The 22,138-nt window shown below is 42.2% G+C and overlaps 3 protein-coding genes across 4 annotated transcripts in view; all 3 read right to left on the reverse strand.

Annotated features, from left to right (window-relative positions):
- The window catches only part of LOC106593835 (zinc finger protein 883-like), a 262,127-nt gene that overhangs the window by 2,011 nt on the left and 237,978 nt on the right, over positions 1-22,138 (reverse strand). Inside the window, exon 3 of the mRNA XM_045690550.1 lies at positions 401-575. Within this exon, the coding sequence (XP_045546506.1) occupies positions 401-575 (175 nt within the window). The remainder of the gene's footprint in view (positions 1-400; positions 576-22,138) is intronic.
- On the reverse strand, positions 3,536-11,838 carry LOC106595067 (uncharacterized). The gene is made up of 5 exons (XM_045690568.1): positions 11,422-11,838; positions 10,865-10,962; positions 10,552-10,729; positions 6,748-6,988; positions 3,536-6,214 (listed from the first exon to the last, which is right to left on the reverse strand). Exons 1-5 carry the CDS (start codon positions 11,594-11,596, stop codon positions 5,734-5,736), a joined length of 1,173 nt encoding a protein of 390 aa, XP_045546524.1. The 5' UTR covers positions 11,597-11,838; the 3' UTR covers positions 3,536-5,733.
- On the reverse strand, positions 13,457-21,719 carry LOC106592670 (piggyBac transposable element-derived protein 4). 2 transcript variants are annotated; one of them, XM_045690558.1, is made up of 5 exons: positions 21,302-21,719; positions 20,745-20,842; positions 20,432-20,609; positions 16,627-16,867; positions 13,457-16,098 (listed from the first exon to the last, which is right to left on the reverse strand). In XM_045690558.1, exon 5 carries the CDS (start codon positions 15,768-15,770, stop codon positions 14,343-14,345), a length of 1,428 nt encoding a protein of 475 aa, XP_045546514.1. In that variant the 5' UTR covers positions 15,771-16,098; positions 16,627-16,867; positions 20,432-20,609; positions 20,745-20,842; positions 21,302-21,719; the 3' UTR covers positions 13,457-14,342. The 2 variants fall into 2 exon arrangements, with proteins under 2 accessions (XP_045546514.1, XP_045546515.1); XM_045690559.1 differs by having other exon boundaries at positions 21,302-21,718.

Raw genomic sequence — 22,138 nt, forward strand, 5'->3', positions numbered from 1 at the left:
GGTGTGGCATATCAAGAAGCTGATTAAGCAGCATGGTCATAACACAGGTGCACCTTGTGCTGGGGACAATAAACCAGCATGGTTACCACAATATTCTGCAAGAAGGAGAGTGATGGAGTGCTGCATCAGATGACCTGGCCTCCACAATCACCCGACCTCAACCCAATTGAGATGGCTTGGAATGAGTTGGACCGCAGAGTGAAGGAAAAGCAGCCAACAAGTGCTCAGCATATGTGGGAACTCCTTCAAGACTGTTGGAAAAGCATTTCAGGTGAAGCTGGTTGAGAGAATGCCAAGAGTGTGCAAAGCTGTATTTGTATTAGTCGGGGACAGCCCTACTGGGAACAGATACCAGTGGGAAGATCTATTTTATTTGTTCAAACTAAACTACAGCACTCACTTTGTATCAAATCTGATCCTTTCTTCTCTTCTCCTCCTCTCACAGTTCCACTCAGCCCCGTTGTTTTCCTGCAGTCCACCAGCAGCACAGACAACCTCTTCATACCCAGCAGTAAGGTGCTACTGGGAGAGGCACGACACGGAGACTCCGGGCGGGCGAAAGGGCTAGCGTTGTCCTGGTAACCATAAAGAGGGGACACAGACATATCAATATGGATGCTGATGTCACTGTTGTCATAAAGTGCTTTACAGAAACCCAGCCCAGACCCTGATAGAGCAAGCTGTATGCTAGACCAGACCAAGCTGTACCATCTGGTGTTCTGATCTGGAGAGACTCTTCTCTGCCTCGTCAGCATCAGGATGTTGTTGAGGCTTCCCAGAGGATCCACAATAATCATGTCTCTCTCCTGTGTTAATGAGAACATCAAACAGATAGTAAACTTTTGACCATCTATTGCAATCATAGGGTCTTACAAGAGGCATGAATATGTCTAAAAAGGGCCTAAAATGGCAACTTTCATTATGCTTTTTAAATATATTGTTTGTGATGCAAATGCAAAAGGGTCCTTCCATGAAATGGGTTCCTTTTGCGTCCCTTCGATATTTTAAGTAGATATGATGCACCGTTATTGGATTTTAAAAGCCTGTTATATTAGATGAGAGGTACTTTAATATTGACCACATGGAGAATTCAATATATCGAATTTAAAAGTCCTAAATATATGTACCAATGGCAGATTGCCACTTAAACAACTCCTACAGTAGTGAACAACATATTCAAGTGTAGAACTTCAGTAGAATGCCCCTTAAAACCCCACATTTGTTCAGGTGTTTCTAATTTGTGTAACGTTCCAACAGGAATATGTTCCAAAAACTTCGTAAGTAACAAGGTTGCCAAAAAACAGCGCATACAAAGTTGTTTAGCGGCAGAATAAGACACAGGGTAGGGAGTGGGCTATTTCATTCGGTTTTTCACTCACCAAATTTATTCTGAAAAATGTCTGTCCTCACTCTGGTAGCCTAAGCACAAACATTAAGAATAAACTACGTGGTGAGTTGATGCCTATTCGGCAGCTAGTTAGTTAGCTAGGTGAATTATTCATGCTAACTTGTATGCGTTGTTTGTTGGCAACCTTGTACTTTACGAAGTTTTTGGAACAGATTCCTGTTGTGACGTTCCACAAATTATACCCACCCCATTAGTTCAACAACTGCATAGTTTGTGACCCTGTTTTAAAGACTGTACTCACTGGTGGTAATCGGAACTTCCCTCTCCTCCTCCTCCTCTTTAATTGAGATAGCCTCCTCTTCCTCTTTTACACCAAAATGTTCTTCCTCTTCTTTCACAACACTCTCTTCTTTCAATGTTATGGCATCTTCCTCCTTTTTGATTCTGAAAGCTTCTACCTCCTGTTTTTCCTCTCTGACAACCTCTTTCCCATCTTCCTCTTTCACTGTAATATCATCCTCTTCTTCTTTCAATGTGATAGCATCCTCTTCCTCCTTTTTCATTCTTCAAGCTTCTTCCTCTCCTTTCACCAGAGTTTCTTTCTCCGTCTAGCTTAGTGAGCTCATGCTCCGGGCGATTAGCCAAGTGCTGAATCAATTTACTACATTTGCTAATTTAACAAGCAAATTACGTTTAAATGAACGAGTAGATAGGTAAACAGAATTATGTTCAGAACACTAAGAGTAATATACACAAGATTGGTCTAAAGAGCTTCAATATTTCAGTTTTATGTTCGACAGCAAACCACCACGTTGGTTAAATCAGTAGTCTGTTGTCGCTGTTGAAGAAGCCTCCAGTTCCGTCCACTAGATTATACGTCACGCAAGAAGCATCACCTGAAATACTCACATCGCCGTCTGCTGACTGGAGTGGGCAACACAGATTGGAACAAAATCTCCATTACAATGTTTATTCTGTCAAGCAATGTCATGAGAAGTACTTTAAAAACAACCAGATGTTATATTTTCTCTTACTTCTTACAGCCAATATTTTCCTCCAGGGCTGACCTGCCCATTAGGTAGGATTAGGTGACAGATTGAAGAGGCATATTCAGAGATAGATTGACCAAGGCTCATCGCTAACAACGCATAATAACACCTCACATAATGCTGCCCCAAAACAATGAAAACTTCTCTCACCCAGTGGCATATGGACTATTTAGGTGAGTGGTGGTGTTACCACATGAAGCAGTGCCCACTTTGTTAAAGGCTACATGGACAGATAGGGCTCTACCTGTGTAGAACACATGAACCTTTACCCTTCCTGTCTCTAAAGTGTCCTTTTGGGTGGTGGTATAATTTGGATTAACTTGTCCTCATAGTTATTCTGAACCCACTGCCTGCAAGTCGTCGTTAAATTAGCCTCAGTGATTTGTATTTTCCTTCAACTTTTTTAAGAGGAAACAGCTAGGAACTGCCCCTGTCTGAGTGCATTTGTCTACCACTATGTGTAGCTGTTAGCGATGATGCTAATGATAACCATCTTCTGGTTGATGGAAAAGCTTTCTCCAAAACCTGGCAGAATGATATCATGATTATTTGCATCAATGCAGTTGTGATTTGTTCAGCAAACTCTGCAATCACGTGTGCTACAGAGACACCACTAACCAAGCAAGGCTCTTGCTGGTGCCACTTGCATTAAAGGGTATCTACACCCCAAAATACAATTTTCAGATTTTCCTCAGACTTCAAAAGTGGTCTCCTGATGTGGTTTAAGTATTGTTGTGGACTCACATCCAATTGCGTAGTTTCTCTATTAACAGTGTGATTTTGAGAGAGAAAAACAGGGACAAATCAGAAACCAAGGAAAAACTTTCTCTTCAGACAATTCCTTCGACCTCATGGCTCGGTTTTTGCTTTGACATGCACTGTCAACTGTGGGACCTTATATAGACAGGTGTGTGCCTTTCCAAATCATGTCCAATCAATTGAATTAACCCCAAGTGGACTCCCAATTGTAGAAACATCACAAGGATGATCAACAGAAACAGGATGCACCTGAGCTCAATTTCGAGTCTCATAGCAAAGGGTCTGAATACTTATCTAAATAACTAAGGTTTCTTGTTTATAATAAATGTGCAAAGAATTGTTGCGTGTAGATTGCTGAAGAATTTTTTTATTTAATCAATTTTAGAAAAAGGCTGTAACTTAGCAAAATGTGAAAAAAGGCAAAGGGTCTGAAAACTTTCCAAAGGCACTGTAAGTGATTGAGGAGAGAGCATCATTGCTATATTCTAATTAAAATCATTGACCCATAAGAGAACACATGACCAAAGCAAGGTGTGACCCATTTAGAATTAAAACATTCTTATTGAGAAATATAATCTAATAAACAATTGTTTGCATAACCAAAGACATGAAAACTGACACCAACATTGTATTTAGCTTGGCTTTCATATGGCCAGGAAGGTCAATGAGAATAACAATAGCAACAATAACTATTGTCTAGTTTATCGATGAAGATAGTGAAGGGTCATGAATGTTGGATCCACCCATTTTTCCCCCCATTTTCACCTTTATTGACATATCCAAATCCAACTGCCTGTAGCTCAGGACCTGAAGCAAGGATATGCGTATTCTTGGTAGAATTTGAAAGGAAACACTTTGAAGTTTATGGAAATGTGAAAGGGAATGTTGGAGAATAAAACACATTAGATCTGGTAAAAGATAATACAAAAAAATACATTTTTGTATTTTTTTGTACCATCATCTTTGAAATGTAAGAGAAAGGCCATATTGTATTATTCCAGCCCAGGTGCAATTTAGATTTTGGCCACTAGATGACAGCAGTGTGTGTAAAGTTTTAGACTGATCACTTCAGGAATGAGCGAGCTACATGACACTTAGCATGAAGTCACCCAGGTGTCCCACACAAGTTGGCCAAATGTACCCAAGTTGCCAAATTGGTAAAGCGATACATTTTCAAGCAAATAACTATATACACAACATATAAAAATGCTACGCCTAACACAACCTCTCTCTCAAAACAAATGAACAGAAAGAATACAAATTACACACTTTAGAATGACAATATTTGGAAGATTCTCAGTCCTACACAATATCGTGCTGCTGATGCCAAGTCCCATAGCAGTCTCTTTCTGGTGTAAAGCAGAGGGTAACAGAACAAGTGGGGCAGGTGATGGGGCCTTTCCTGTGACACAGAACACAACGACGCCTCCCTACTGTGCCCTTTTTGCCCTTAGGCACATTCATGCCTGCAGATAGGAATTTGGGAATGTGAACAACACTGGTGACAGGAGTAGAGGGGACAGAAGGTGCTGCAGTGGACTTTGTGCCGTAGTCAGCAAGCTCCCCGGATGAGCAGCTCTCTGAAGGCTAGCTGTGTCATGGAGGTCTGTCCAGAGCTCTTAGCCACTTCCTTCTGGAGGACGAATGCATTCACCACAGCAATGTCAATGAAGTGATAGAACACTGTCCTGTACCATTTCCTTGTCATGTGGAGAACATTGTTGTAGCCTATCAGAGCATCTGACAGGTCCACACCTCCCATGCTCTTGTTGTAGTCCTTTACAGCAGCAGGAATGGGGACATTCTTTGTGGTCCATGCCCCATTAGCGTCCTTCACACGCCTGACGACGTGATCGCCACTGAAGGATTTGTGGATAGTGGTGCACATGACCACCTCTCTGGTATCCATCCACTTTACAAAGAGCAGGTCATCTTTACGAATCCATCTCATGGTACCCCTATCAGCCCTCTTAGGCATGTCGTTCACTTTAGTTTTTGGAAAGCCCTGTCTGTTGGTACGAATGGTGCCACAAGACCACACATCCAGCTTCCTCAGGTCTGTGAACAGGGTAGGGCTTGTGTAGAAGTTGTCCATAAACAGTTTGTAGCCCGTCCCCAGCAGTTGAAAATCCAACAACTCCATAACGGAATCATAACCAAGTCCCTTACCGGTAGCAAAACCGCTTTCCCCCCCATAAACAAACAAATTCCAAGTGTAGGCACACACAGAATCAGCCAAAACAAACAGTTTGTACCCACACAGCTTGTTACACATATATTGTTTGAGGCCAATTCTAGCCTTTGAGGCTACCATCCTCTCATCTATGGACAGGTTCTGGTTGGGCTGAAAATGGGTCTTGCAGGCCTCAACCATGCTGGGGTAGAGAGGTTTGATTTTGCAGAGCCTATCAAAGCTTGCTGTGCCTCTCTTCTTGTCATTGTCCTCATCAACTTGTGGGTCACTGATATGAAGCGCCCGTGAGATAGTCAGAAACCTGTTACAAGGCATGACAGTTGTGGGGAAAGGCAGTCGGTAGAGTGTTGACGTTCTCCAGTAGTCCTTCAGGTTTTTCAACTTCACAAGCCCCATGTAAATAACCAGTGAGATGTAACAGTACAGGTCTTGGACGGAAATGGGCTTCCATGCCTCTTTCTTGCCTGCTTGTTTCTTAGCCCCATACTTGTTGGTGTTAGACACCAGCGAATCCAGAACTGACAAGGAGAAAAACATCTGGAAAAGATTAAGGGGCTGTACTTTGCAGTCATGTCCATCTGAGGTCCTGGCTGCCTTTTCGGTCTAAATGTTGGTGCACTTGGTTCCACATCCACGTCTAGCACAGTGTGCCAACGCCCCTCGGTCCCTTTGTCTGCAGGTTGTGCACTGGCCCCCCTCCGCTTCTGGACTGGCCTCTTCACACCTCTAGATGGCCGGGCGGGGGAAGGTGTGGAGCCGGAGACAGCAGGGGTCCGGCTGGATGAACCAGCTTCAGCGTCTGAATTAGTGGGGGATGAACACCTTGACATTGGGGGTTCCCATTGTTCATCCGAGTCCCTGGCACTGTGTAAGAAAAAAAAATTCAGTAAGAATACTTTTACAGATGAGCCCTGTATCAACAGGTAAAATAAACAGATATGTATAATATAGAGTAGAGGGAAGACAATCACTATGGTGAAGTGCTGTTCCATTCCACTCCGGTCATTGTTGTGGGCCTGCCCTCCCCTCAACAGCCTCCAATGGCTATTTATATAACAATGGAATGGAACAGCAAACAAACCTCATCACGCTCCCTCTACTCCACACAATCAATATAGCATGGTCACTGTGGTGAGGTGATTGTGTGGAGTAGAGGGAGCGTGATGAGGTGTGTTTGCTGTTCCATTCAACTCCACTCCATTTTTATATAAAAAATATTGATATATAATATTAAAATATGTATAATATAGAAAAATAATAATAATATACATACAGTGTACTTTACACATTTCATTACTGATTATATTTTTATATATTGCAAATAAAATAAAATCTCAAACGGATAATATTTGATATTATTCATTTCTAACAACGGCATTATCATAAGAAGAACTTACCAGTCCAAAACGATGTCCTCCCCGTGTAAAAACATATCTTCCGTCTGGGAGTCAAAGCCATGTTCGCTCAATGACTCGTCTTCGTCCTGTAGTAACTCTGTGTCACTATCCCCATCTCCACTGTGTGTCCTCTCATGTCTTTTCAGGCTTCCTAACTTGGTAAAACTCGTTCCAATCTGGGAGCAGAGGTGTCCTCTTGCTGGTTTGGACGTCTTATGTTCCTCCAAGTTTGGTTTTTCTCCTGCCAAAGACAGTGTTTATTTAAAGAGAGAACTGAATGAAACCTCCACGTGATAAAACTGCCTTGCTATGAGGTTTCATCCAAATCAGATCCCTCAACCTGAGGCCAGTTTTCAAACATTTAATCATTTAAAACAATCTTGGTGTGATTTTAACCTCCCTGGGCGAGGTGGGACGCTAGTCAACAGCCAGTGGAATCGCATGGCACGAAATACAAATACCTCAAAAATGCTATAACTTCAATTTCTCAAAAACATATGACTATTTTACACCCTTTTAAAAGACAAGACTCTCGTTAATCTAACCACATTGTCCGATTTCAAAAAGGCTTTACAGCGAAAGCAAAACATTAGATTATGTCAGGAGAGTACCCTGCCAAAAATAATCACACAGCCATTTTCAAAGCAAGCATATGTAACAAAAACCAAAACCACAGCTAAATGCAGCACTAACCTTTGATGATCTTCATCAGATGACACTCCTAGGACATTATGTTATACAATACATACATGTTTAGTTCAATCAAGTTCATATTTATATCAAAAAACAGATTTTTACATTAGCATGTGATGTTCAGAACTAGCATACCCACCGCAAACTTCCGGTGAATTTACTAAATTACTCACGATAGACGTTCACAAAATACATTATTATTTTAAGAATTATAGATACAGAACTCCTTTTTGCAATCGCGGTGTCAGATTTCAAAATAGCTTTTCGGCGAAAGCACATTTTGCAATATTCTGAGTACATAGCCCGGCCATCACGGCTAGCTATTTTGACATCAACCAAGTTTGGGGCTCACCAAACTCAGAATTACTATTAGAAAAATTGGATTACCTTTGCTGTTCTTCGTCAGAATGCACTCCCAGGACTTCTACAACAAATGTTGTTTTGGTTCCAAATAATCCATAGTTATATTCAAATAGCTCCGTTTTGTTCGTGCGTTCAGGTCACTATCCGAAGGGTGACGCACGAGCGCATTTCGTGACAAAAAAATGCTAAATATTCCATTACCGTACTTCGAAGCATGTCAAACGCTGTTTAAAATCAATTTTTATGCTATTTTTCTCGTAAAATAGCGATAATATTCCAACCGGGTGACGTTGTATTCATTCAAAGGCTGAAAGAAAAAAAATGGAGAATTCTCATGAACGCGCATCTCCAGTGTCACTGTCCCCAGGCTGACCACTCACAAATTCTCCTGCTGTTTTTCGCCCAGAGACAGCAGACACCCCATTACACTTTCTGGCGCCTTCTGAGAGCCAATGGAAGCCTTAGAAAATGTCACGTTACAGCAGAGATGCTGTATTTTCGATAGAGATGCAACAGAAGGACAACAAATTGTCTGACAGGGCACTTCCTGTATGGAATCTTCTCAGGTTTTGGCCTGCCATATGGGTTCTGTTATAATCACAGACACCATTCAAACAGTTTTAGAAACTTTAGAGTGTTTTCTATCCATATCTACTAATTATATGCATATTCTCGTTTCTGGGCAAGAGTAGCAACCAGTTTAAATTGGGTACGTTTTTTTATCCGGCCTTGCAAATACTGCCCCCTAGTCCCAACAGGTTAAAACAAATGTTGTAGAGCTTCCTGGTAATTTCTGATAATATGTTTACTTACTTATTAATTCTGTTTTAGAAGTCAGAATACAAACAACTAGACAGTTCTAGGACACTCAAGACACAGACGTCGATAGATTCCTATCGAGCAGGTGGTTCTAAATATATAACCTTCATAGCTGTAAGATACATAATTTGACTTTTTCCATATGCACAAAAGCTAATTTCTCTCATTTTGTGCACAAATGTGTTTATATCCCTTTGCCAAGATAATCCATCCACTTGACAGGTGTGGCACGTCAAGAAGCTGATTAAACAGCATGATCATTACACAGGTGCACCTTGTGCTGGGGACAATAAAAGGCCACTAAAATGTGCAGTTGTGTCACACAACACAACGCCACAGATGTCTCAAAGGAGTGTGCAATTGCCATGCAGGAATATCCACTGGAGCTGTTACCAGATAATTAAATCTTAATTTCTCTACTATAAGCCACCTCCAATGTCGTTTTAGAGAATTTGGTGATCGGCAAACTTAATGATGGTGTTGAATTCATGCCTGGCCGTGCAGTCATGAGTGAACAGGGAGTACAGGAGGAGCTTGAGTAAGCACCCCTGAGGGGTCCTCATGTTGAGGAACAGCGAAGTGGAAGTGTTTCCTACCTTCACCACCCGGGGGCAGCCTGTCAGGAGTCCAAAACCCAGTTGCACAGGGCGGGGTTCAGACCCAGGGCCTTGAGCTTAATGATGAGTTGAGGGTACTATGGTGGTGAATGCTGAGCTATAGTCAATGAACAGCATTCTTACATAGGTATTCCTCTTGTCCAGATGGGATAGGGCAGTGTGCAGTGCGATGGCATCGTCTGTGGATCTATTGGGGCAGGAAATTGAAGTGGGTCTAGAGTATCAGGTAGGGTAGAGGTGATATGATCCTTGACTAGTCTCTCAACGCACTTCATGATGACAGAATGAGTGCTACAGGACAATAGTCATTTAGTTCAGTTACCTTTGCTTTCTAGGGGATGGGAACAATGGTGGACATCTTGAAGCATGTGGGGACAGCAGACTGGGATAGGGAGAGATTGAATATGTCTGTAAACACACCAGCCAGCTGGTCTGCGCATGCCCTGAGGATGCGGATAGGGATGCCCTCTGGGCCGGCAGACCTGAGAGGGTTAACGCTTAAATATCTTGCTCAAGTCGGCCACTGAGGAGAGCCAAAATAAATTCTTCAGAGTTCAAGTAACAGACACATCTCAACATCAACTGTTCAGAGAAGACATCGTGAATCAGGCCTTCATGGTCAAATTGCTGCAAAGAAACCACTACCAAAGGACACCAATGAGAACAAGAGACTTGCTTGGGGAAAGAAACACGAGCAATGGACATTAGACTGGCGGAAATTTGTCCTTGATGAGTCCAAAGTTGAGATTTCTGGTTCCAACCGCCGTGTCTTTGTGAGATACAGAGTAGGTGAACGGATGATCTCTGCATGTGTGGATCCCACCGTGAAGCATGGAGGAGGTGGTGTGATGGTGTGTGGGTGCTTGCTGGTGACACTGTCAGTGATTTATTTAGAATTCAAGGCACACTTAACCAGCATGGCTACCTCAGCATTCTGCAGTGATACACCATCCCATCCCAGGTGTGTTTGGACAATGACCAAACACACCTCCAGGCTGTGTAAGGGCAATTTGACCAAAAAGGAGTGATGGAGTGCTGCATCAGATGACATGGTCTCCACAATCACCCAACCTCAACCCAATTGAGATGGTTTGGGATGAGTTGGACCGCAGAGTGAAGGAAAAGCAGCCAACAATTGCTCAGCATATGTGGGACCTCCAAGACTGTTGGAAAAGCATTCCAGATGAAGCTGGTTGAGAGAATGCCAACAGTGTGCAAAGCTGTATTTGTATTAGTCGGGGACAGCCCTACTGGGAACAGATACCAGTGGGCAGATCTATTTTATTTGTTCAAACTAAAGTACAGCACTTACTTTGATGAGTCAAATCTGATCCTTTCTTCTCTTCTCCTCCTCTCACAGTTCCACTCAGCCCCGTTGTTTTCCTGCAGTCCACCAGCAGCATAGACAACCTCTTCATATCCAGCAGTAAGGCGCTACCGGGAGAGGCATGACACGGGGACTCCGGGAGGGTGGAAGGCCTAGCGTTGTCCTGGTAACCATAAAGAGGGGACACAGACACATATAATTATGGATGCTGATGTCACTGTTGTCATAAAGTGCTTTACAGAAACCCAGCCCAGACCCTGATAGAACAAGCTGTATGCTAGACCAGACCAAGCTGTACCATCTTGTGTTCTGATCTGGAGAGACTCTTCTCTGCCTCGTCAGCATCAGGATGTTGTTGATGCTCCCCAAAGGATCCACGATAGTCATGTCTCTCTCCTGTGTGAATGAGAACATCAAACAAATGATAAACTTATGACCTATTGCAAACACAGAGTCTTACAAGAGGCATTAATATGTCTAAAAAGGGCCTAAAATGGCCACATTCATCATGATTTTATAAAATATTGTTTGTGTTGTGAATGTAAAAGGATCGTTCCACTAAATGGGTGCCTTTTGTGTCCCTTTGATATTTTAAGTATAAATGATGCTCCAATATTATATTTCAAAAGCCTGTTATATTAGATGAGGTGCACTTTAATATAGACCACGTGGAGAATTCAATACATCTAATTGAAAAGTCCCCAAAATATATGTACCAATGGCGGATTGTCCCTTAATTCCTACAGTACTGAACAACATATTCAAGTGTAGAACTTCAGTTGAATGCCCATTTAAAACCACACATTAGTTCAACAACTGCATAGTTTGTGCCCCTGTTTTTAAGACAATACTCACTGGTGTTAATCGGTACTTCAGTCTCCTCCTCCTTTTTCACTCCAAAATGTTCTTCCTCTTTTTTCACTACATTCCCTTCTTTCAATGTTATGGCATCTTTTTCCTTTTTCATTCTGAAAGCTTCTTTCTCTAATTTCACCAGAGCTTCTTTCTCCGTCTTGCTTAGTGAACTCATGCTCCGGGAGATTAGCCTAGTGCAGTGCAGTATCAAGTTAACACATTTGCTAATTTAACAAGTAAATTACGTTTAAATGAACTAGTAGATAGATAAACAGAAGTATGTTCAAAACACTAAGAGTAATATACACAAGATAGGTCTAAACCGCTTCAATGAATCGGTTTTATGTTCGCTAGCAAAGCACCACGTTGGTTAAATCAGTAGTCTGTTGTCGCTGTTGAAGAAGCCTCCAGTTCCGTCCACTAGATTATACGTCACGCAAGAAGCATCACCTGAAATACTCACATCGCCATCTGCTGACTGGAGTGGGCAACACAGATTGGAATAAAATCTCCATTACAATGTTTATTCTGTCAAGCAATGTCATGACAAGTAATTTAAAAACAACCAGATGTTTTCTGTTACTTCTTACAGCCAATATTTTCCTCCAGGGCTGACCTGCCCATTAGGTAGGATTAGGTGACAGATTGAAGAGGCATATTCAGAGATAGATTGACCAAGGCTCATCGCTAACAACGCATAATAACACCTCACATAATGCTGCCCAAAAACAATGAAAACTTCTCTGATATCATGATTATTTGCATCAATCCAGTTGTGATTTGTTCAGCAAACTCTGCAATCACATGTGTGCTACAGAGACACCGCTAACCAGTATTTATGCTGCAGTAGTTTATGTGTCGGGGGGCTAGGGTCAGTCTGTTTCATCTGGAGTATTTCTCTTCTCTTCTCTTCTCTTGTCTTATCCGGTGTCCTGTGTGAATTGAAATATGCTCTCTCTAATTCTCTCTTTCTCTCTTTCTGTCTTTCTCTCAGAGGACCTGAGCCCTAGGACCATGCCTCAGGACTACCTGGTATGATGACTCCTTGCTGTCCCCAGTCCACCTGGCTGTGCTGCTGCTCCAGTTTCAACTGTTCTGCCTGCGGCTATGGAACCCTGACCTGTTCACCGGACGTGCTTGTTGCACCCTCGACAACTACTATGATTATTATTATTTGACCATGCTGGTCATTTATGAACATTTTAACATTTTGACCATGTTCTGTTATAATATCCACCCTGCACAGCCAGAAGAGGACTGGCCACCCCTCATAGCCTGGTTCCTCTCTAGGTTTCTTCCTAGGTTTTTGGCCTTTCTAGGGAGTTTTTCCTAGGGAGTTTTTCCTAGCCACCGTGCTTCTTTCACATGCTTTGCTTGCTGTTTGGGGTTTTAGGCTGGGTTTCTGTACAGCACTTTGAGAATATCAGCTGATGTACGAAGGGCTATATAAAAATAAATTTGATTTGATTTTGATTAACCAAGCAAGGCTCTTGCTGGTGCCACTTGCATTAAAGGGTATCTACACCCCAAAATACCATTTTCAGATTTTCCTCAGACTTCAAAAGTGGTCTCCTGATGTGGTTTAAGTATTGTTGTGGACTCACATCCAATTGCGTAGTTTCTCTATTAACAGTGTGATTTTGAGAGAGAAAAACAGGGACAAATCAGAAACCAAGGAAAAACTTTCTCTTCAGACAATTCCTTCGACCTCATGGCTCGGTTTTTGCTTTGACATGCACTGTCAACTGTGGGACCTTATATAGACAGGTGTGTGCCTTTCCAAATCATGTCCAATCAATAGAATTAACCCCAAGTGGACTCCAAATTGTAGAAACATCACAAGGATGATCAACAGAAACAGGATGCACCTGAGCTCAATTTCGAGTCTCATAGCAAAGGGTCTGAATACTTATCTAAATAACTAATGTTTCTTGTTTATAATAAATGTGCAAAGAATTGTTGCGTGTAGATTGCTGAAGAATTTTTTTATTTAATCAATTTTAGAAAAAGGCTGTAACTTAACAAAATGTGAAAAAAGGCAAAGGGTCTGAAAACTTTCCAAAGGCACTGTAAGTGATTGAGGAGAGAGCATCATTGCTATATTCTAATTAAAATCATTGACTCATAAGAGAACACATGACCAAAGCAAGGTGTGACCCATTTAGAATTAAAACATTCTTATTGAGAAATATAATCTAATAAACAATTGTTTGCATAACCAAAGACATGAAAACTGACACCAACATTGTATTTAGCTTGGCTTTCATATGGCCAGGAAGGTCAATGAGAATAACAATAGCAACAATAACTATTGTCTAGTTTATCGATGAAGATAGTGAAGGGTCATGAATGTTGGATCCACCCATTTTTCCCCCCATTTTCACCTTTATTGACATACCCAAATCCAACTGCCTGTAGCTCAGGACCTGAAGCAAGGATATGCGTATTCTTGGTAGAATTTGAAAGGAAACACTTTGAAGTTTATGGAAATGTGAAAGGGAATGTTGGAGAATAAAACACATTAGATCTGGTAAAAGATAATACAAAAAAATACGTTTTTGTATTTTTTTGTACCATCATCTTTGAAATGTAAGAGAAAGGCCATATTGTATTATTCCAGCCCAGGTGCAATTTAGATTTTGGCCACTAGATGACAGCAGTGTGTGTAAAGTTTTAGACTGATCACTTCAGGAATGAGCGAGCTACATGACACTTAGCATGAAGTCACCCAGGTGTCCCACACAAGTTGGCCAAATGTACCCAAGTTGCCAAATTGGTAAAGCGATACATTTTCAAGCAAATAACTATATACACAACATATAAAAATGCTACGCCTAACACAACCTCTCTCTCAAAACAAATGAACAGAAAGAATACAAATTACACACTTTAGAATGACAATATTTGGAAGATTCTCAGTCCTACACAATATTGTGCTGCTGATGCCAAGTCCCATAGCAGTCTCTTTCTGGTGTAAAGCAGAGGGTAACAGAACAAGTGGGGCAGGTGATGGGGCCTTTCCTGTGACACAGAACACAACGACGCCTCCCTACTGTGCCCTTTTTGCCCTTAGGCACATTCATGCCTGCAGATAGGAATTTGGGAATGTGAACAACACTGGTGACAGGAGTAGAGGGGACAGAAGGTGCTGCAGTGGACTTTGTGCCGTAGTCAGCAAGCTCCCGGATGAGCAGCTCTCTGAAGGCTAGCTGTGTCATGGAGGTCTGTCCAGAGCTCTTAGCCATTTCCTTCTGGAGGACGAATGCATTCACCACAGCAATGTCAATGAAGTGATAGAACACTGTCCTGTACCATTTCCTTGTCATGTGGAGAACATTGTTGTAGCCTATCAGAGCATCTGACAGGTCCACACCTCCCATGCTCTTGTTGTAGTCCTTTACAGCAGCAGGAATGGGGACATTCTTTGTGGTCCATGCCCCATTAGCGTCCTTCACACGCCTGACGACGTGATCGCCACTGAAGGATTTGTGGATAGTGGTGCACATGACCACCTCTCTGGTATCCATCCACTTTACAAAGAGCAGGTCATCTTTACGAATCCATCTCATGGTACCCCTATCAGCCCTCTTAGGCATGTCGTTCACTTTAGTTTTTGGAAAGCCCTGTCTGTTGGTACGAATGGTGCCACAAGACCACACATCCAGCTTCCTCAGGTCTGTGAACAGGGTAGGGCTTGTGTAGAAGTTGTCCATAAACAGTTTGTAGCCCGTCCCCAGCAGTTGAAAATCCAACAACTCCATAACGGAATCATAACCAAGTCCCTTACCGGTAGCAAAACCGCTTTCCCCCCCATAAACAAACAAATTCCAAGTGTAGGCACACACAGAATCAGCCAAAACAAACAGTTTGTACCCACACAGCTTGTTACACATATATTGTTTGAGGCCAATTCTAGCCTTTGAGGCTACCATCCTCTCATCTATGGACAGGTTCTGGTTGGGCTGAAAATGGGTCTTGCAGGCCTCAACCATGCTGGGGTAGAGAGGTTTGATTTTGCAGAGCCTATCAAAGCTTGCTGTGCCTCTCTTCTTGTCATTGTCCTCATCAACTTGTGGGTCACTGATATGAAGCGCCCGTGAGATAGTCAGAAACCTGTTACAAGGCATGACAGTTGTGGGGAAAGGCAGTCGGTAGAGTGTTGACGTTCTCCAGTAGTCCTTCAGGTTTTTCAACTTCACAAGCCCCATGTAAATAACCAGTGAGATGTAACAGTACAGGTCTTGGACGGAAATGGGCTTCCATGCCTCTTTCTTGCCTGCTTGTTTCTTAGCCCCATACTTGTTGGTGTTAGACACCAGCGAATCCAGAACTGACAAGGAGAAAAACATCTGGAAAAGATTAAGGGGCTGTACTTTGCAGTCATGTCCATCTGAGGTCCTGGCTGCCTTTTCGGTCTAAATGTTGGTGCACTTGGTTCCACATCCACGTCTAGCACAGTGTGCCAACGCCCCTCGGTCCCTTTGTCTGCAGGTTGTGCACTGGCCCCCCCTCCGCTTCTGGACTGGCCTCTTCACACCTCTAGATGGCCGGGCGGGGGAAGGTGTGGAGCCGGAGACAGCAGGGGTCCGGCTGGATGAACCAGCTTCAGCGTCTGAATTAGTGGGGGATGAACACCTTGACATTGGGGGTTCCCATTGTTCATCCGAGTCCCTGGCACTGTGTAAGAAAAAAAAATCAGTAAGAATACTTTTACAGATGAGCCCTGTATCAACAGGTAAAATAAACAGATATGTATAATATAGAGTAGAGGGAAGACAATCACTATGGTGAAGTGCTGTTCCATTCCACTCCGGTCATTGTTGTGGGCCTGCCCTCCCCTCAACAGCCTCCAATGGCTATTTATATAACAATGGAATGGAACAGCAAACAAACCTCATCACGCTCCCTCTACTCCACACAATCAATATAGCATGGTCACTGTGGTGAGGTGATTGTGTGGAGTAGAGGGAGCGTGATGAGGTGTGTTTGCTGTTCCATTCAACTCCACTCCATTTTTATATAAAAATATTGATATATAATATTAAAATATGTATAATATAGAAAAATAATAATATACATACAGTGTACTTTACACATTTCATTACTGATTATATTTTTATATATTGCAAATAAAATAAAATCTCAAACGGATAATATTTGATATTATTCATTTCTAACAACGGCATTATCATAAGAAGAACTTACCAGTCCAAAACGATGTCCTCCCCGTGTAAAAACATATCTTCCGTCTGGGAGTCAAAGCCATGTTCGCTCAATGACTCGTCTTCGTCCTGTAGTAACTCTGTGTCACTATCCCCATCTCCACTGTGTGTCCTCTCATGTCTTTTCAGGCTTCCTAACTTGGTAAAACTCGTTCCAATCTGGGAGCAGAGGTGTCCTCTTGCTGGTTTGGACGTCTTATGTTCCTCCAAGTTTGGTTTTTCTCCTGCCAAAGACAGTGTTTATTTAAAGAGAGAACTGAATGAAACCTCCACATGATAAAACTGCCTTGCTATGAGGTTTCATCCAAATCAGATCCCTCAACCTGAGGCCAGTTTTCAAACATTTAATCATTTAAAACAATCTTGGTGTGATTTTAACCTCCCTGGGCGAGGTGGGACGCTAGTCAACAGCCAGTGGAATCGCATGGCACGAAATACAAATACCTCAAAAATGCTATAACTTCAATTTCTCAAAAACATATGACTATTTTACACCCTTTTAAAAGACAAGACTCTCGTTAATCTAACCACATTGTCCGATTTCAAAAAGGCTTTACAGCGAAAGCAAAACATTAGATTATGTCAGGAGAGTACCCTGCCAAAAAAATAATCACACAGCTATTTTCAAAGCAAGCATATGTCACAAAAACCAAAACCACAGCTAAATGCAGCACTAACCTTTGATGATCTTCATCAGATGACACTCCTAGGACATTATGTTATACAATACATGCATGTTTAGTTCAATCAAGTTCATATTTATATCAAAAAACAGATTTTTACATTAGCATGTGATGTTCAGAACTAGCATACCCACCGCAAACTTCCGGTGAATTTACTAAATTACTCACGATAGACGTTCACAAAATACATTATTATTTTAAGAATTATAGATACAGAACTCCTTTTTGCAATCGCGGTGTCAGATTTCAAAATAGCTTTTCGGCGAAAGCACATTTTGCAATATTCTGAGTACATAGCCCGGCCATCACGGCTAGCTATTTTGACACCAACCAAGTTTGGGGCTCACCAAACTCAGAATTACTATTAGAAAAATTGGATTACCTTTGCTGTTCTTCGTCAGAATGCACTCCCAGGACTTCTACAACAAATGTTGTTTTGGTTCCAAATAATCCATAGTTATATTCAAATAGCTCCGTTTTGTTCGTGCGTTCAGGTCACTATCCGAAGGGTGACGCACGAGCGCATTTCGTGACAAAAAAATGCAAAATATTCCATTACCGTACTTCGAAGCATGTCAAACGCTGTTTAAAATCAATTTTTATGCTATTTTTCTCGTAAAATAGCGATAATATTCCAACCGGGTGACGTTGTATTCATTCAAAGGCTGAAAGAAAAAAATGGAGAATTCTCATGAACGCGCATCTCCAGTGTCACTGTCCCCAGGCTGACCACTCACAAATTCTCCTGCTGTTTTTCGCCCAGAGACAGCAGACACCCCATTACACTTTCTGGCGCCTTCTGAGAGCCAATGGAAGCCTTAGAAAATGTCACGTTACAGCAGAGATGCTGTATTTTCGATAGAGATGCAACAGAAGGACAACAAATTGTCTGACAGGGCACTTCCTGTATGGAATCTTCTCAGGTTTTGGCCTGCCATATGAGTTCTGTTATAATCACAGACACCATTCAAACAGTTTTAGAAACTTTAGAGTGTTTTCTATCCATATCTACTAATTATATGCATATTCTCGTTTCTGGGCAAGAGTAGCAACCAGTTTAAATTGGGTACGTTTTTTTATCCGGCCTTGCAAATACTGCCCCCTAGTCCCAACAGGTTAAAACAAATGTTGTAGAGCTTCCTGGTAATTTCTGATAATATGTTTACTTACTTATTAATTCTGTTTTAGAAGTCAGAATACAAACAACTAGACAGTTCTAGGACACTCAAGACACAGACGTCGATAGATTCCTATCGAGCAGGTGGTTCTAAATATATAACCTTCATAGCTGTAAGATACATAATTTGACTTTTTCCATATGCACAAAAGCTAATTTCTCTCATTTTGTGCACAAATGTGTTTATATCCCTTTGCCAAGATAATCCATCCACTTGACAGGTGTGGCACGTCAAGAAGCTGATTAAACAGCATGATCATTACACAGGTGCACCTTGTGCTGGGGACAATAAAAGGCCACTAAAATGTGCAGTTGTGTCACACAACACAACGCCACAGATGTCTCAAAGGAGTGTGCAATTGCCATGCAGGAATATCCACTGGAGCTGTTACCAGATAATTAAATCTTAATTTCTCTACTATAAGCCACCTCCAATGTCGTTTTAGAGAATTTGGTGATCGGCAAACTTAATGATGGTGTTGAATTCATGCCTGGCCGTGCAGTCATGAGTGAACAGGGAGTACAGGAGGAGCTTGAGTAAGCACCCCTGAGGGGTCCTCATGTTGAGGAACAGCGAAGTGGAAGTGTTTCCTACCTTCACCACCCGGGGGCAGCCTGTCAGGAGTCCAAAACCCAGTTGCACAGGGCGGGGTTCAGACCCAGGGCCTTGAGCTTAATGATGAGTTGAGGGTACTATGGTGGTGAATGCTGAGCTATAGTCAATGAACAGCATTCTTACATAGGTATTCCTCTTGTCCAGATGGGATAGGGCAGTGTGCAGTGCGATGGCATCGTCTGTGGATCTATTGGGGCAGGAAATTGAAGTGGGTCTAGAGTATCAGGTAGGGTAGAGGTGATATGATCCTTGACTAGTCTCTCAACGCACTTCATGATGACAGAATGAGTGCTACAGGACAATAGTCATTTAGTTCAGTTACCTTTGCTTTCTAGGGGATGGGAACAATGGTGGACATCTTGAAGCATGTGGGGACAGCAGACTGGGATAGGGAGAGATTGAATATGTCTGTAAACACACCAGCCAGCTGGTCTGCGCATGCCCTGAGGATGCGGATAGGGATGCCCTCTGGGCCGGCAGACCTGAGAGGGTTAACGCTTAAATATCTTGCTCAAGTCGGCCACTGAGGAGAGCCAAAATAAATTCTTCAGAGTTCAAGTAACAGACACATCTCAACATCAACTGTTCAGAGAAGACATCGTGAATCAGGCCTTCATGGTCAAATTGCTGCAAAGAAACCACTACCAAAGGACACCAATGAGAACAAGAGACTTGCTTGGGGAAAGAAACACGAGCAATGGACATTAGACTGGCGGAAATTTGTCCTTGATGAGTCCAAAGTTGAGATTTCTGGTTCCAACCGCCGTGTCTTTGTGAGATACAGAGTAGGTGAACGGATGATCTCTGCATGTGTGGATCCCACCGTGAAGCATGGAGGAGGTGGTGTGATGGTGTGTGGGTGCTTGCTGGTGACACTGTCAGTGATTTATTTAGAATTCAAGGCACACTTAACCAGCATGGCTACCTCAGCATTCTGCAGTGATACACCATCCCATCCCAGGTGTGTTTGGACAATGACCAAACACACCTCCAGGCTGTGTAAGGGCAATTTGACCAAAAAGGAGTGATGGAGTGCTGCATCAGATGACATGGTCTCCACAATCACCCAACCTCAACCCAATTGAGATGGTTTGGGATGAGTTGGACCGCAGAGTGAAGGAAAAGCAGCCAACAATTGCTCAGCATATGTGGGACCTCCAAGACTGTTGGAAAAGCATTCCAGATGAAGCTGGTTGAGAGAATGCCAACAGTGTGCAAAGCTGTATTTGTATTAGTCGGGGACAGCCCTACTGGGAACAGATACCAGTGGGCAGATCTATTTTATTTGTTCAAACTAAAGTACAGCACTTACTTTGATGAGTCAAATCTGATCCTTTCTTCTCTTCTCCTCCTCTCACAGTTCCACTCAGCCCCGTTGTTTTCCTGCAGTCCACCAGCAGCATAGACAACCTCTTCATATCCAGCAGTAAGGCGCTACCGGGAGAGGCATGACACGGGGACTCCGGGAGGGTGGAAGGCCTAGCGTTGTCCTGGTAACCATAAAGAGGGGACACAGACACATATAATTATGGATGCTGATGTCACTGTTGTCATAAAGTGCTTTACAGAAACCCAGCCCAGACCCTGATAGAACAAGCTGTATGCTAGACCAGACCAAGCTGTACCATCTTGTGTTCTGATCTGGAGAGACTCTTCTCTGCCTCGTCAGCATCAGGATGTTGTTGATGCTCCCCAAAGGATCCACGATAGTCATGTCTCTCTCCTGTGTGAATGAGAACATCAAACAAATGATAAACTTATGACCTATTGCAAACACAGAGTCTTACAAGAGGCATTAATATGTCTAAAAAGGGCCTAAAATGGCCACATTCATCATGATTTTATAAAATATTGTTTGTGTTGTGAATGTAAAAGGATCGTTCCACTAAATGGGTGCCTTTTGTGTCCCTTTGATATTTTAAGTATAAATGATGCTCCAATATTATATTTCAAAAGCCTGTTATATTAGATGAGGTGCACTTTAATATAGACCACGTGGAGAATTCAATACATCTAATTGAAAAGTCCCCAAAATATATGTACCAATGGCGGATTGTCCCTTAATTCCTACAGTACTGAACAACATATTCAAGTGTAGAACTTCAGTTGAATGCCCATTTAAAACCACACATTAGTTCAACAACTGCATAGTTTGTGCCCCTGTTTTTAAGACAATACTCACTGGTGTTAATCGGTACTTCAGTCTCCTCCTCCTTTTTCACTCCAAAATGTTCTTCCTCTTTTTTCACTACATTCCCTTCTTTCAATGTTATGGCATCTTTTTCCTTTTTCATTCTGAAAGCTTCTTTCTCTAATTTCACCAGAGCTTCTTTCTCCGTCTTGCTTAGTGAACTCATGCTCCGGGAGATTAGCCTAGTGCAGTGCAGTATCAAGTTAACACATTTGCTAATTTAACAAGTAAATTACGTTTAAATGAACTAGTAGATAGATAAACAGAAGTATGTTCAAAACACTAAGAGTAATATACACAAGATAGGTCTAAACCGCTTCAATGAATCGGTTTTATGTTCGCTAGCAAAGCACCACGTTGGTTAAATCAGTAGTCTGTTGTCGCTGTTGAAGAAGCCTCCAGTTCCGTCCACTAGATTATACGTCACGCAAGAAGCATCACCTGAAATACTCACATCGCCATCTGCTGACTGGAGTGGGCAACACAGATTGGAATAAAATCTCCATTACAATGTTTATTCTGTCAAGCAATGTCATGACAAGTAATTTAAAAACAACCAGATGTTTTCTGTTACTTCTTACAGCCAATATTTTCCTCCAGGGCTGACCTGCCCATTAGGTAGGATTAGGTGACAGATTGAAGAGGCATATTCAGAGATAGATTGACCAAGGCTCATCGCTAACAACGCATAATAACACCTCACATAATGCTGCCCAAAAACAATGAAAACTTCTCTGATATCATGATTATTTGCATCAATCCAGTTGTGATTTGTTCAGCAAACTCTGCAATCACATGTGTGCTACAGAGACACCGCTAACCAGTATT

Source organism: Salmo salar, chromosome ssa12, assembly GCF_905237065.1.
Source record: "Salmo salar chromosome ssa12, Ssal_v3.1, whole genome shotgun sequence".
In the NCBI taxonomy this organism is placed as follows: Eukaryota; Metazoa; Chordata; class Actinopteri; order Salmoniformes; family Salmonidae; genus Salmo; species Salmo salar.

Excerpts from the sequence above, each read along its gene's own strand:
- LOC106592670 (XM_045690558.1), bottom strand. The coding sequence starts at position 15,770 with ATGTTTTTCTCCTTGTCAGTTCTGGATTCGCTGGTGTCTAACACCAAC.
- LOC106595067 (XM_045690568.1), bottom strand. The coding sequence starts at position 11,596 with ATGAGTTCACTAAGCAAGACGGAGAAAGAAGCTCTGGTGAAATTAGAG. Across the intron at positions 6,989-10,551 it reads ATCAGATTTGACTCATCAAA|GAGAAAAACCAAACTTGGAG; the intron begins GTAAGTGCTGTA and ends TGTCTTTGGCAG. Across the intron at positions 6,215-6,747 it reads GAGGACATCGTTTTGGACTG|TGCCAGGGACTCGGATGAAC; the intron begins GTAAGTTCTTCT and ends TTTCTTACACAG.